The sequence below is a fragment of the Sinocyclocheilus grahami genome, unplaced genomic scaffold (genome assembly GCF_001515645.1).
Source record: "Sinocyclocheilus grahami isolate Dianchi unplaced genomic scaffold, SAMN03320097.WGS_v1.1 scaffold34.1, whole genome shotgun sequence".
In the NCBI taxonomy this organism is placed as follows: domain Eukaryota; kingdom Metazoa; phylum Chordata; class Actinopteri; order Cypriniformes; family Cyprinidae; genus Sinocyclocheilus; species Sinocyclocheilus grahami.
Genome location: NW_015505213.1, coordinates 1862974 through 1879368, shown reverse-complemented (window position 1 = coordinate 1879368; position 16395 = coordinate 1862974). Strand labels below are relative to the sequence as shown.

Here is a 16395-nt window from a genome sequence, read left to right as displayed (position 1 = left end):
AATAAAATGAAGGCGGTCAAACAATTAACATATATTCTAAAAGAGTCCATTATAATTCCCTCGTTTGCCATTAGCGGCATAGACTGAATTATCTAAATTACAAATAACCAAGCGAATTACATGTTTAATACATGCTGTAGAGTGAGGAGATGTGCCTGGGAGTTATTTAGCAAGAATTCCATGTTCTGATTGGTCAAGAGGAAGCGAACTACATTCTCTTGATTGGCTAGAACTTGACGCTGCGAGTCTCTGGCCATCCGATGCATTAATTAGATGACAGTCGGCAGATGGCGTTGTGGAGTCACGTGAGTTGTTTGAGTCAAAGGACAGCGGTGCTGTTCTAAAGTAGTGTGTGTTTTATAAGTGTACTTAATATCCAACATCTTTTGCTAAATGTGTCGTATTCTCTTTTGGATTAATTTTCTGACCAGACCTTCTAATGCTTGTGCATTGCTATCGTCTTAGTTCGTAAATCGTAATATTCTTCTGTCAGTCTATTTGACAGCAGTTGCTCTTCGTCGGGTCGAGCGCGTTGAACCGAATGTAAACAAGCCCAGTTTCGCAGTCTTCATCCACGAACTCGCCTGGAGTCACCGTCAGCGGCTTTCACCAACCTGTTAAGTGTGTTGGAGTCCGCGGGAGATGATTTGGCCGTGTAGTCAGGCCTTGGACTAAAGTTGAAGCCTTTTAATTGAGTCTGTCAAGAGTGTCAGATTCGTCGCGAGGCCTCATATCTGTGGATGAGGAAGTGAACGGACCGAGCTCACCCAGGTGATTAAATACTTTTTATTTGTATCTGTTTTATTAGATGAATGCGTAATAAAGGTATTTTAATCATATACGACCGTAAAACTCTCTCTGTTAGCTGTTAAAGCACAAAGTGGCTCGTTAGCGTCTTGGCGCAATGCTAATTTTGGCCTAGAGAGCTAAGCGGCTAACTGTGTGTTTATAAATATGATTTAGGGCCGTAGTTATACTTAACATTGTGTCTTGGTGCAGACGAGACAGAATTGAATACTAAATGCCACTGTGACCTTAGTACAGCATTAGTATGTAATTGCATTGGGTTACTTTGACCTGCCATAGTTTTGACAGGTGCTAGCAAGCTAATCAGTTAGCTTGGGAATTAGCTTTGCGTGCCGTTAGAATGTATCGGTACATTAATTTAAATCTTCTTTTCTGAAATCGTTCTTTTACAGTTTATCATATTGTGTGTGTTATTTTGTCAGTCGTTACTATGTTTTACGTGAACTGTCATACATGGCCAAGAATGGGGTAGTCGACTTACGACTTGTTCCGATACGATATTTTTCAGTAGTTTGACATTTACTTTTATTTTAGATGTCATGATTTTGTGTGAGTTTAAATCAAATACTTATGTGTGTGTGTGTATCAGTCAAACTAGCTGCTGCTGTCATCTAGCGGCATTCAGTTCAGATTTTGACAGATGCCTGCTGAAGACAGTACAGTAACTGGGTCTTTTAAAGGAACAGTTCACCCAAAAATGAAAATGTACTTACATTTTTCTCACCCTCAGGCCATCCAATTTGTACATGAGTTTATTTCTTCATAGGAACATATTTGGAGGAATTTAGCGTTTCCTCACTTGCTCACCAATGAATCCTCTGCAGTGAATGGGTGCCATCATACCATCATGTATTGTGAAGTGAATAAACAAATTCATCAACTCATTTTAACTTCAAACTGCTGTGTCCAGCTAAAATACGAGTCCTATATCCATAATATTGCTTTCACCAGTGAAAAATGAATTTAATCTGAAATATACACAGATCAAGCCACTTTTACAAGTGAAAACAGTCTAAATCAGTTATAAACAAATATGTTGGCGGATTTTGATGGAGGACAACAGAGGGTTGAGTTTTTGTTTTTTGTTTTTTACTCGAGGAAGTGTTACTATGGATTATAGAGTCCACTATATTTTGGCCAGAAGCAACAATTTAAAGTTAAGACACCTTAATGACGGATTTGTTTCTTACAAACACACAGCTTTTCACTTCACAAGATGTTAATTGATGTAATAGAGTCGTGTGGTTTGCCTGTGGATTTCTGTGATGTTTTTATCAGCTGTTTGGACTTTCATTCTGATGGCACCCATTCACTGCAGAGGATCCATTGGTGAGCAAGTGATATAATGCCAAATTTCTCCAAATCTGTTCTGATAAAGAAACCAACTCATCTACATCTTAGATGGCCTGAGGGTGAGTGCATTTTTCAGCAATATTTTTGGGTGAACTATTCCTTTAATGAGAAACTATGATTCTAATGTCATGTGATAATTCTGAGTAATTGCAACAACAACAAAAAAATACTCATTGTAATTGTAATTCTAATTCCATATCCAACAGCATTGCTTTCTAATGTGCTGCTATATAAATTAAAGATTAACTTTTTTTTTTTTTTTTGCTGTTCTGCGGTAACAGAACAATTTAGTGCCAGTGATTTCACTAATAGATTGTTAATGGTTTATTGTCAATGAGCACAAATATTTCATGTTAATCTCATTAATAAATAATGGTATTATATATGTAATAAAAATATTGTTTTCTTGTATAGGAGAAAGGATCCCATTTCATGGGAGAATCCTCTTTCCTTTACTCCTGGGTGAACCGGTGATCTGTCAAAATGGGTATGTGCTCAGTTTTAAAAAGTTCATCAAAATACTGAAAGAATTGTTAGTAGTACAAAGGATGTAATCTGTGTTTATATTGAGAAATTCATAATTATAATAAGAATGTGTTATAAAAATACCTTGTAGATGAGCAGGAGGCCCTGAATTCTATCATGCAAGACCTGGTGGTGCTGCATCGATCCAGTCGACCATCTGGTCTGCCTGACCTGGGCAAACACAAGGCCTCCTCTCCTAAGAACCAGGTCTGCATTGACTCTTGTTATTCACATCAGCACCAGCTACTTGGTGGTTTTTTTTCTTTTTTGTTTTTAAGAAACTCAGTTTCTTAACTATAACGGTTATCTTAATATAGAATAAAACATATGAGAAATGGGCATTATAAGTTATATTAGCATTTACCACTTATCTGTCACTTGAACGCATACAAAGAGAACGTATACTGTAAAAGTGACCACAGTTAAATAAGGGTGATGACAGTGACATCGTTTAACTGTACACAGGTCTTCATACTAGAGGGTTATGTAGTTTAAAATGTCTTGATATTTTTCAGTATTTATGTACCAATTTCTAGTCCGAGGAACACCAAACAGCCTATTAAACAGCATAAGTTGATCCAAAATGTGCAATGTAAAATACAGAATCAATCTGGTGAAAATAATCCAAATTTTCTGCAACTCAACATGAATTCTTTTCCTTTTTTACACATTTTTGTTTTAATTATTGCATATTTATAATTTTACATACAAGTGTTGGTATAAATAGCATATATAGTAATAAAAAGCAATATTTTTCTAAATGTATTTTCCAAAAACATTTTAATAAATGGAAAATACCATAGAGACTTCAATGATCATCAGTGATGCTGCATTCGTTGAATACATGCATTGAAATAGACAGTTTGAACGAAGTAATGGAAATTACCATCTTAAATGCCCCTTTTTAATAAGAGGCACTGTTAAAATATCTGTGTTAACAAAACTGTGAGACAAGGACAGTTTGTGAAACTAATCTATCAACACAGGCACATTAAAAAGTGCACTAAAATCTTTTCAATATTGCTATCAATGCTTATTTTCTGTTATACACAAATATCATTGTGAATCTACATTTATATTGAATACTCTGTGTTTCCCAGTGCTGTTTCACACTGTTGTAAATAAGAAACCGTGTGCATTGATAGATGGGTAAAACTGTGTTTTCTTGTCCACAGAATGATGTAAGGGTGAAGTTTGAGTACAGAGGAGAGAAGAGGTAATGACCACAATTCCTGCTTCTGCTCTACATCACTTTCTTTTTTTAGCACTTCCCTCTAGAGGTTTCTCTTAAAGGGGTCATATGATGCGATTTCAAGTTTTCCTTTGTTTTTGGAGTGTTACAAGCTCTTGGTGCGTAAAGAAGATCTGTAAAGTTGCAAAGACTAAAGTCTCAAATCCAAAGAGATATTCTTTATAAAAGTTAAGAGTCAGCCACGCCTACCTAAAACGGCTCGTTCTAACACGCCCCCACATATCTACCTCACTATGTGGAAATATTAGCATAATGCCGCCCAAATGTGCATGCAAAGAAAGAAGGCGTGGTTTCAGGAACAGCAGTAGTGTTGATGCAGCCATGTCAGGGAGACGCTGTGTGTATCAGTGCGAAAACAAAAGCACTTTATTTGGCCTTCTGGAAGTAGATGCAATTAGGAATCATTGGTTAAGATTTATTTACAACAGAACGGCTTTCGGGCTTGAACTGATGGTAAAACTAATGACATTATTAACTGTCTATTTTCTTTGAAAGCTAAAGCTCGCGATTATGGTAAGGGGCGTTACATTTCCGACGGGTGCTTGTGGTGTTCAGCCAATCACAATGCACTGGGTCAGCTGACCAATCAGAGCAGACTGTGCTTGTCAAAGGAGGGGGCTGAAAGATGCGGGGCATAGAGGACCTACAATAATGTACAGTATTTGAAAAATAATGTTTTTTTTTAACATTAAAGCATGTCAACATATTCTGTTACACCAAGTACACAAAATAATGATCTTTAAAATAGCATCATATGACCCCTTTAATTAAACCTGTCCGACAGAGCCCTGTAGACGCTGTGTAATGGCTCTTGTGTTAGCTAGTCCAAACCTGCGTTTTTATTCCCACTTTTATTCACTTTACATAAGATGTTTTGGTCTAAGCCAAATTAACTAAGGGGCTTCTTATTTAGTAAAAGTGTTAGTGGATTAGTGATGTAGTTTTGGGTAGTCATGTGTTTGTGTGTGTTTATGCAAATACTAAGAACCAAACACTGTCAGAATAGATGCTATGCTGGAATAGGAATGATTTTTATTTATTTTTGTAATTTTGATATGATCACGTGTTGGGGGTAACACATTACAAGTCATTTGAGTTACGCAATCAGATTACTTTTCTCAAGTAATTAGTAAAGTAATGCATTATGTGTTACTTAAGGATCCTGCAGTTCCCTCGACCTGTCAGTCTTGAAGATCTGAGCGCCAAAGCTAAAGTAGCATTTGGGCAGACCATGGACCTGCATTACACCAATAATGAGGTAAAAGATGCTACTACAGCTTTATCATATTTATGATATGTTTATTTGAATGTTTTCATAACAGAAAGCCTGGTTTCCTTTTCTCTGTCCTGTAGCTTGTGATTCCGTTGAGTACTCAGGACGATCTGGATAAGGCCGTGGAGCTGTTGGATCGATCAGTGCATATGAAGAGCCTAAAAATCCTGCTTGTGCTCTCCTCCTGTACTCAGGTCAGTGGGCATTATAAATTACGTTCAGAGAAAAAGTGCTAGTCTGAGACCTGTGACCTAATCTAAAAGCTAAATGCATCAAATGTTCTTGTGCTTTCAGAACTCTGTCTCCAGTAAGGACCTGTTGCCAGCTCACGAGAACCTGGACAACACAGACTTCAGTGTTGCAGATAAAAAGAAAATGCTGGCACTCATAGGTGGGTTGCACTCAGTGGTTTTGCATCCATGACAGAAGTCAACATAAATATGAAATTGACCCCATTTACTTTTTTAAATGCACACTCATGGCCTCATTGGGCTCAATTCATTGAAAAAAAAATCTCTTCATTATCTTTAATCAAAATATAGTGACTTACTCTTCTTCTGAAATGACTTTCCATTTGGGTTGATGTGACAAATCACTTTTACTTTTCAATCCCTCACCTTGATCTACCTGACTCCATTCTGTTCAGATTATGAAAGTGTGTAAGGTGTTTGTTGCTCTCTTGATTCTTCTCCAGGTTCTCAGTCAACCGATCGTAGCTCTCCTCCTCCAGGCTATATTCCTGATGCTCTGCAGCAGGTGGCCAGAAATGGCTCTTTCACAAGCATCAACAGTGAGGGCGAGTTCATACCAGAGAGCATGGACCAGGTACAAAGTCTAGTTGAGCTGATGTGGGTTTACTAAGCAGTAGCATAATCAGCCTGTGTCCTGATGGCTCATTTATATTTTCCTGTTTTTTTCTCTATAGATGCTGGACCCTCTGTCTATGAGCAGTCCTGAGAATTCAGCGTCAGGCAGCTGTCCTTCACTGGACAGTCCACTTGATAGGTGAACAACTAACCCACACATACATGTAGCCACAATCAAATTATTACTGAAGATGGTGCCTTGCCCATAGACTTCCTTTTACAAATGCATTACTGAAAATGCAATCTGAACTTGTGTCTACAGCATTCCTTTAGTATGTCAGGAAAAGTATTAAGTAGAGATGCACCGATTGCAATTTTCTTGGCTGATTCCGATTTCCGTTTTTTGTAAGAGTGACCTGCCGATACTGATTTTCTTTCTAAGAACTATAATTGACAGCATATATGTAAAAAAAAAAAAAAATTCAATGCAAAAAAATTTATTTTCATAATAAAAGAAATTATTGAACATTACAGTTCCCCCGATCTAGACTAAGTTACAGATGTTCTCTCACATAAACAGCTCTAAAAATAAAGTGCTCTGTGACTGGAAAGAGTCAATTAACTGAAAGTTACTGTATATAACAAAACGGTTGATATTTCCCACTGTTTGTAAATGGTAATTTTTTCCCGAACCTTATTAGATGTGTTATCTTTCACATCAAATTCTTACATTGTTTCAATTAATTCAGTTGGAATAATGAGACTGTAGAGTTGTTGTCATTCAAATGAAATCATCTTTCTACTGCAGGAAACGGAAGCTGCATCTGAAGTGGCATTAGATGTATTTACACAGACTGTTTGATGAAGCTGAGGTGCCATAAATGCATTTACACCGCAGAATTTCAAATGTATAAATAATTTGATAAGATTAATGTTTTAAATATTTTTTGAATATACAAAGAAGAAATTTAAAAAAATGCAATGATACTTTTAAATATGAAAACAAACCACCAGTAGGAGGCAGCAAATGACTGTTTTAATGAGAGTGTCATTTAGTCATTCATTCAACCGATTCGTTCAAATGGCTTATTCATTCATAATCGAGGCAAATTACTTTTCTTTATGAATGGGTTGCAGAATCATTGACTCCCTCGATCGTTCAAAAACATGGATTCATTCAGTAACAAAACACGCTGTGTGTTGCTGGGAGACAGGGGCCAGTTGTATAAACCTAGCCTCAATGTTAAAAGTATGAGTTTGAGCAACTAGCAGTTAGCCAAAGGGCTATCAGTCTTATTATTGTATTCAAATTAGATTAATCTATGCTTTTATGTTACTGAATTAAAAAAAAAATATTACCAGTCTTAAAGAAAAAAATTAGAAGATTAACTTCTAAGACTAAACCTTTTATGCAGCCGGCCCCAGTTCTGCTGTGGCTTTGATTAAAAGGATTTTCTTCAGCGAAATTTAGCAAAAACAGTCCATATTGTGCCTAAAATGTAAGTCACTTAATTTTAACTTCTTGTTTATTGAACTACTATTGTATAAAATCAGGGTTACATTGCAATTGTGTTCATGCAAATGTTGCTTGCCTAAATCTTATATTATAAATTTTTTTTTTTTGTATGCATCTATAACTTTTTTGTGTGTTGCGCTCATTTGTTTTGATTTCTGCACAAATCTCTCTCTCTCACTCTCACTCAGACAGGATGCGCAAGCCTCATCTGGCTTTACATTATCAGTCGCTGTTTACACTGAATGCATAAATTCAGAATCGTGTGAAAATTTTTGGTCGCCAAGTTTGTGCTTCACTAGTTATTTTTGTTATTGAGGTTTTAATCAGGCTTCTTGTCTGGTTGAGCAAGTAAAATTCTCTTTAACTTGCCCCTTTAAAAAATCTACTTGGACCAGCGTTAATCGAGCCCTGTGGTTCCACCACAGTTTACTTTGGCCCTACACGTATTACAAATTGCGAACTTTGTGTCTTCTTGACTCGCAGTGAAGTGACATGTTTACATGCAGATGTAAGAGTAAGTGTGACGTCAAAATGGACCAGCTCAAATCGGCAGCCTGACCGCAGACTCACTGGTCCAGGCCAATCATGCGGAAAATCGTCTGATTCCGGTCCCTACCTGTTCGATCGGTGCATCTCTTGTATTAAGCAGCACAACTGTTTTTAACAGTAATAATAATAAGAAATGATCCTTGAGCTACAAATCAGCATATTAGAATGATTTCTGAGGATCATGTGGCGCTGAAGTAATGGCTGCTGAAAATTCAACTTTGTGTCACAGAAATAAATTACATTTGAAGATATATTAAAATAGAAAAAGCATTATTTAAAGGGGTCTTATGACGTTGCTAAAAAGAACATTATTTTGTGTATTTGGTGTAATGCAATGCATTTATGCGGTATTAAAAAAACACATTCTTTTCCACGTACTGTACGTTATTGTTTCTCCTCTATGCCCCGCGATTCTGAAATGCGTTGATTTTTACAAAGCTCATCGTTCTGAAAAGCGAGGTGTACGCTGATTGGCCAGCTATCCAGTGCGTTGGGATTGGCCGAATACCTAAAGCGTGTGACGAAAATGTTACGCCCCTTACCATACTGTGATGCCATGTCCCGGCGCGACGAGACAGAACCAATAAAACCCATTACAAATGAGGCATTTGTTGCATCCAGTGGGGACATAATTACTGATTATAATGACTTATACTGTCTTTTTACGCATTGCGCTGCGTATTGCGCCACGTAAACATAAAACCATGTCTGAATTTGTGATCGGAGAAATGACAAACAACAAGCGCTACTCTACACTGCTCAAAACTCGCATTTGAATCATCAGTGGCAAATTCTTTAAATATGAAAACGTAACGTTACTTACAGGCTGTGAGTCAGAAGCACCAGACTGTCCTTGCAAAGTTGGAACTGCCCCACTTTATAGAAACAACTTTGTGCACAGCCGCAAGTACTCCAGAGTGCAGTCTGGTGTTACTCCACAGCCGGCATTGTAGGCTACTCTGCAGGTTCAAGAAACAGTCCTCCGTAAAAATGCGCTGCACACATCTGAATATTTGGTTGAACTGTTCTGGAACAGTGCTGTAAATGCAACTTAACCACTGATTTCTAGTTGTGTCCTCTTTTGGAAGACCAAACAAAGTAGTTTTGCTTTCTCAACGAAACACATGGCGTCTCCACGACATGGCGGCGATAAATCAAAGTTACGACGCCTTTCTTTGTGGGAACATTTGGGCGGTGTTCTGCAAATCTTCCCACACAGTGACCTAAACATGTGGGGGCGTGTTTAAACAAGGCGTTTTAGGAGGGCGTGGACGAGTCTTAACTTTTATAAAGAATATCTCTTTGGGTTTGAGACTTTAGTCTTTGCAACTTTAGGGATCTCATCTATGCACGAACAGCTTGTAACACTCCAAAGAGAAAGGAAAACTTGAAATTGCATCATATGACCCCTTTAAAATAGTGATAATACTGTTTTTGCTTTTTTTCATCAAATAAATGCTGCCTTGGTGAGCATGAGAGACTTTTTGAACTGTAATGTACAGTTCCTGCATGTTGTTAAATTTAAAATACTCAGTGATTTTTATTTTTTTTGGATGGATCTCTTACAGTGATACCTATCCTAAATCCCGTATGCCTCGAGCCCTGAGCTACCCTGATAACCATCAAGAGTTCCCTGGTAAGCTGTTGCTGATCTTTCTGCTTTGATGTCACATGAATACTAACGTTAGATAGACTTAGAAATGCAATCTTGATGGTTTCTGCTCTGTTTCATAGAGTACGATATACCAGTGTTTGAAAAAACAGGGAAGGGAGGAACCTATCCTAGGCGATATCCCATCTCTTTTGGTCTGCACGACTACAGCGATGGTGAGGTTATGTTGGACCTTGGCCATAAACAGAAGCTTTGGTAATTTTTCTAAAAAGCAAAACCAAGCTTGCATGCGCTGTTCCTAAATTGGATCATCTTTCTCCGCTCAGGGCGAAAGACCTTTCCCAGGGCACGGCGGACTCAGGCTCATGGTTTTCGTTCTCCAGTGAGTTTCAGTCCAACAGAGCAGCAGAGCCCCAGCACTAGCAGTGGAAGCAGCATCTTCACTCCTGAGCTAGAGGAACCAGGGCGCAGACGCCGCGGCAGCGACATAGAGCCCAGTTCTAACCCCACTCTCTCAGTCATGGACATCAGCCCTCCAAGCCGCTGTGAGTGCATTTAGGGTTTGGAGGAGAACATCTTCTGTTTGTACCAGTTTCCTTTGTATTAACAATGTTGACATTGTGACTAATCTAATGTTAACTTGGTGTTGACATGCAGATGGAGCTTATTATAGTTCTGATTTGTCAGATGTGACGCTACCAATTATCCTTGAGTTTGAGGTGTGCATTTGTAATTTGATCAGCTGCAAATATATGTTGCTTTCCAATAACCCAATATTTTAAAGGTATTTTATATACACCCTTTTAAAATACATTTATTCAGAAAGGATACATGAATAAAAGTAACAGTAAAGTCATATCTTAGCCTAGTTTTCTTCATTCAGTCATAGTCCTATCCTACAAAATGTCTTAACCTTTTTGAAATTGCTCTTCGTGAGTACATTATCTATTAAACGATTTTTAGAGTCTTTAATAAATTGTAAATCCAGTAAAACATGTTGGACTACAAAATTAATTTAAATAAATTGGTCAAAAAGCTGAGGGGAAACTCTGTATAGTGTGTGTTGTTCTGTGTGTAATTGCCTCTTTCTTTTGTTCATAGCCCCTCGGGCTCCCACAAACTGGCGTCTAGGGAAGCTTTTGGGGCAAGGAGCATTCGGGCGAGTGTTTTTATGCTACGATGCTGACACTGGCAGAGAACTGGCTGTTAAACAGGTGCAGTTTGACCCGGATAGCCCAGAAACCAGCAAGGTGAACATCGTTTTTTTAAAGGCTTTGTACAGCTAGTATGGTGTCTAGTTGAACCTTTGCACTTATTATGGTTTGTTTGTGTGTTCAGGAGGTGAGCGCTCTGGAGTGTGAAATTCAGCTGCTGAAAAATCTATTCCATGAGCGCATTGTTCAGTACTATGGCTGCTTGCGGGACACACATGAAAGAACTCTTTCCATTTTTATGGAGTACATGCCTGGGGTAAGTATGTTTTAATTAACTTAAACACACATATTCTTGTATGCTGCTTACTGTGTTTTCTAAAGTTTTTGCAGCACTAAAAAAAGCCTGTGTCCTGAACAAATTTTTTTAGTATTAAAATGTAATTCAGGGCTCCAGACTGCGACCATTTTTCTGCCTGTGCGACTAAATTTTGTGTGGTCGCCCTGGCGTGACCACCACGTTGTTCAACTTATAAGCGCTGCCATTTCTGTTGCATATGAGAAACATCAAATGGCAAACGAAACTGAAAGCTTAACGAAACCGCGCTACTCGTTTGAACTGCACAGCGCTTAGAGTGTAGAGCCTGCTTTATACTTGCAGCGTCAGCAGGAGCGCGAAGGTGCACGCAGCAAAAATTACATGAATCTTGTTGAAACGATGGATGGTTTTCAAGCTAAAGTAAAGTAAAAGACTGCTACTTAAACCAGAGAAGGTGAACATGTTGGTATTCTTGTGGGGGAAAAAAACATGCAAGCACTGTCACCGACAGCCAATTTAGTTTTACTTTTCTTTTTGTTTTCATTTAGAAAATCCTGTTGTCTTTGCTGTTTACCTCACGTTACGCTATGGAGGTTCTTTTATTTATTTATTTATTTATTTGATTCCTCAGTGTTTGCTAAACGTTCTGTAATTTATTAGTCGTTATATAATACAACATGTGGTGTATGCCATGCCTCATCTTATTCATTTTTGTTAATAAACGTTTTGTAAGCTAGTTGCCATTGTAACTTACTGTTTTATTGTTGTTGTGCTTTTTAATTAAGTATAACAATGAATCCATCTTTTGTTTTAGGCTTAAAAAGTGAAAGGTCTGTAGATGTATATAAGCAAAACAGACAATTATCTTTTCTTGTAAAACGTGACAAGATGTATGCCATGCCTCATCTTATTCATTTTTGTTAATAAACGTTTTGTAAGCTAGTTGCCATTGTAACTTACTGTTTTATTGTTGTTGTGCTTTTTAATTAAGTATAACAATGAATCCATCTTTTGTTTTAGGCTTAAAAAGTGAAAGGTCTGTAGATGTATGTAAGCAAAACAGACAATTATCTTTTCTTGTAAAACGTGACAAGATTGCGAATTCGAAAGTGAAAGCATCCGAAGCCCGGCTTATAACACAGCAAAAGAGGAACTCCCGTTCACAAAATTCAAATCACAAATAATTCTACTGAAGAAAAAGAACGGTTGAATGTTAAACACTTTCGTTTCCATATAACTATAAACTATGATAAAAGTTCATCAGCATGCATTGATTAATCCCATGTTGTAGTGCAACAATAAAAAAAACATTATTGCAACCAAATCATGTGCTCGTGCTACCAACTGAGAAAGTTAGTCACAAAAGAGCAACCAGTGGAAAGAATGAATCTGGAGCTCTGTAATTACAAATGTACTACAAAAATATCTGAATGTGTTAATTTAAGTACATTGCTGTATGTAATTACATTGATGTTATCTCACAAACAGTAAATATGCATAACACACTAACAGTTCTTAGTTCTTTTCAAATCAAACATTACTAAAAGGGTAACTTGCAGTTCAGTTACAGCTCACATTCATTCAGTAATGGATTCACTTACTGTTCATTTACTGAATATTTTTTTTGTGAAACTACTTCTAGTCAGGGCTGTGTAGATACTGTGTCTTTCTTTTTGATCAATTTAGATTTTATGTTCTATAGGGCTCCATTAAAGACCAGCTGAAGTCTTATGGTGCTCTGACGGAGAACGTCACTCGTAAATATACACGGCAGATACTAGAAGGCGTGTGCTACCTGCATAGTAATATGATCGTCCATAGAGATATCAAAGGTGAAACAACTGCATGTGATGTTGTCAGTTATGATGAACTGAATGTTTTTTTTATATTTATGTATACACATATAGCACTCAAACTTCTTTTGTAACTGTCATTTAAATGCCTCAATCTTCTAATGCTTCTGAATGTACCTTAGCAAAATATTCACATTGGCAGAGCATTTTTCTACCCGTGAATGAAACCGAGTCAGTACTATTGTTGTTATGTTTTCTGCTTTTTAACAAGAGAACCGTTACTTTTCACATTCTTGTTTAATTTGCAATCTCAAATATTCCTTCCCTCCATTATGAACTTTTTTCCCCTGTTCTTTCATTCATATAGGTGCCAATATCCTACGGGACTCCGCAGGTAATGTGAAGCTGGGTGACTTTGGAGCGAGTCGGCGGCTCCAGACCATCTGCCTGTCAGGAACAGGCATTAAGTCAGTGACAGGTACACCTTACTGGATGAGCCCTGAGGTCATCAGCGGAGAGGGGTATGGCAGGAAAGCTGATATCTGGTAAGCCCTTAAAGTCTGCATGAAATGAAAATTCACTTCCATCTTTTTTGTAAATGCATGTGATTGCGAACGACTCGTCCATTCATATTTCATTTATAAAAATTAGTTTTTACCTGCTAATTTTTAATTAAAATGTCATAACTTGATGGCAAAATGACAGACTTCTCTTGGGTGACTACTTAATCTACTTAAACCCATCCCTTTCTTACAATTGACTGCATGTTTATGTTCACATCTGTCTCCATTCATTCAACAACCTATGGGTAGGACCAGGTTCCTGCTGTACATTTTTTTACTGTTTCAATATTCATTTTAACTTGAATGTCCATCACAACATGGAAGGAAAAAGGCTACTTCCGTTTCATTGTGACTAAACCTTTTATGCTGAAATTGTGATACTTGCGGGGCTCTTCAATAAGGACCTCTGATGGCCCTGGGTCAGTGTTAAAGACTCTGTCCGGTTTTTAGCATGTTGTAAGAACACTATGAGAAACGATTGTGTATATGTTTTTGTGTTTCACTTCAACTATGATAATAATTCCTTCCTGATTTCAGGAGCATCGGCTGCACCGTGGTGGAGATGTTGACTCAGCGGCCACCCTGGGCGGAGTACGAAGCAATGGCAGCCATTTTTAAAATTGCCACACAGCCCACCAACCCCACTCTGCCGCCTCACGTGTCGGACCACTGCCGGGATTTCCTTAAACGGATTTTTGTGGAGACTAAACAGCGTCCAGCTGCTGAGGACCTATTACGGCACACTTTCGTCCATTAGACACTCCCCCTTCCATCTCTGACCAATCAGAGACTTCCAAAAGTGTCTGTAGGACCATCCATTTTTCAGACTCATCCCAGCAGGCCTACGAGCCCCTACTCGGATCAGAGCGCATAGTGAAGAGGGCAGTGGCCTAATCTCACACCTCTGCTGGAGCAGGAGGGGGATTTGGAGCAGCTTGATTCCATATGAAAACATTGCACCTTAATTTCACTCAGGGGTAAGTACCCCTAAAGACTAAACGGATATTGGTACCCCAAAAAAACTTGAGAATGTTGTCTTTTAAGGCTTTCTTTTATTAATTTTTAATGTTTTGATATCCCCGATGATTGTGGAGAGCCTTTGCTCTGGGGAGTCCGGGTGGGTTCTGGATGCACTGGGTTAATGCAGGAAGATCTTGGAATGTCAACCCCAGAACAAGGCAGGTACACCAATACGCTGCTAAAGGGTAAAAGGAAAAAAATGAAACAGAACAGAATAGATGACAGGATGCACGGGACTCTCCAGCCTGGTAGTCATGGCTTCTAAAAGTTCTCATTTTCTTGCACAGTCCTCCTAGAACATACACACACACACGTACATGAACTCTGATGGAAGATCTTACTGTAGAATATTTACTCTCTATGCTGTACAAACATTTGTGTTTGCTGAACTCTCTCATCTTCTGATTGCAACCACATACCGGAGTGTATTTGCTTTTTCCAGCTCTAGAATTCGTCAGGATCTTGTACCGGTTTCTGTTTTGTTTCTGTTTTTACTGTGTGCCTTTTTGACATCACCTTCCTCTTTTTTTTGTATTCTGCTCTGTCTTAAGTGTCCGGTTATTTTTCTAGAATTTTATAGGTTTAATGCACAGCTACTCACAAGTCTTTCTGACTTTTCTTTTACAGGAATTATTTAGGACAGTTCGGCTCTTCATACTGTTTCTAGAACAGTATGAACAGTAGAACAGTTTCTATAAACAGCCTCTGCCTTTCCCCCTTTGGTCCCTCTGCTGGCAAACTGATCTCGGGTCAGGTTCACCTGTGCATTCTCTTAACACAGTGCCATACACTTCAATCTGAACAGGTAGGCAGGCTGAACACACTCACTCACCAAAGCGAAGAAGAAAAAAAAAGAAAAAAAAAACCAGACCACACAGGCAGGGTTTAGTGCCTGGACAGTTACAGTAAGAATTGCTCCGATTCCATTATAAATCTCAAGAGCATAGAGAGTTAAGGTCCTTGCACACGGAGTCTGAAATTTTCATATGTGTTTTTTCGTATTCGTCATCCTTTCCTATCAAAATGCTTGCTACGGATGCAAAAACGCAGAAAATCGAACCTGATCCAAATTTTTTTTTATGACGGACGAATGTTTCGGAGGCAGTATGGAAACGTGATTCACACAACGTGAGGTCGTAGTTATTTTTTAACAGGCGAAAATTTCGGATGAGAAGTGTGCAAAGACCTTTAGAGTTGAATAGAGAAACGGATTGCACTCAATATGAAAGTTGACCCTGTAAGTGCACTTCTAGTGAAGACTACACAACCTGGATCCGTTCTGCTGATATTTTCCATACCAGACGTCTGATGTTCCAATTCCAATGTATTTCTATTAGAATATGCAGAATTTCACAAATCCTAACAATACTCAGCACTTGACAGTACTAACGGTTTGCCTATAAATTAACCTCGCTATCCCACGATGCCTTGGGACAGGACGTTTCACCCGTTCACACTCTGTCAAGCACTTGGTTACACACTTTCTGCTAGTGAACGCTTCTAAATATTTTAGTGAGTGGTCACATTGCTGTTCAAGACTCATTCAGAGATCTCTCCTCCACATAGTGCTATAGTGCCTGCCTTCAGACGTAGGTGATAACGTACCTTTTGGGGTTACCCTCGATCCCTCCTTAATCCATTAGGTTTGTTTTCTTCATTCCTTGTGTCACAATCTGCCGTTCTTAATTAGAAGGCTATTTATTCTTCCCCTCTCATAATTATGAGAGTATGGTATTTGTGAGTTAGCATATGCTTATGTTAATGTAATAATCATAGAATGGAAACACAATTAAAATTTAAGCAGCGATTTCCCATTGCTTACTTATAGTGACCTGAGAATAAGAATAAGCTTCATA

General features: G+C 38.3%; 1 protein-coding gene across 2 annotated transcripts; it reads left to right on the top strand.

Annotated features, from left to right (window-relative positions):
• The first annotated feature begins 279 nt into the window (after positions 1–279).
• On the top strand, positions 280–15383 carry LOC107581346 (mitogen-activated protein kinase kinase kinase 2-like). 2 transcript variants are annotated; one of them, XM_016266871.1, is made up of 17 exons: positions 280–305; positions 2575–2647; positions 2777–2892; positions 3861–3901; positions 5096–5195; positions 5291–5404; positions 5505–5601; positions 5905–6035; positions 6136–6215; positions 9650–9717; positions 9816–9908; positions 10020–10238; positions 10795–10943; positions 11032–11163; positions 12866–12995; positions 13324–13501; positions 14057–15383. In XM_016266871.1, the coding sequence occupies exons 2-17, from the start codon at positions 2644–2646 to the stop codon at positions 14274–14276; spliced, it is 1872 nt and encodes a 623-aa protein (XP_016122357.1). In that variant the 5' UTR covers positions 280–305; positions 2575–2643; the 3' UTR covers positions 14277–15383. The 2 variants fall into 2 exon arrangements, with proteins under 2 accessions (XP_016122357.1, XP_016122355.1); XM_016266869.1 differs by lacking the exon at positions 280–305 and adding an exon at positions 312–771.
• The last annotated feature ends 1012 nt before the right edge of the window (positions 15384–16395 follow it).

Excerpts from the sequence above, each read along its gene's own strand:
- LOC107581346 (XM_016266871.1), top strand. Across the intron at positions 10,239-10,794 it reads CATCAGCCCTCCAAGCCGCT|CCCCTCGGGCTCCCACAAAC; the intron begins GTGAGTGCATTT and ends TTTTGTTCATAG. Across the intron at positions 13,502-14,056 it reads GGCAGGAAAGCTGATATCTG|GAGCATCGGCTGCACCGTGG; the intron begins GTAAGCCCTTAA and ends TCCTGATTTCAG.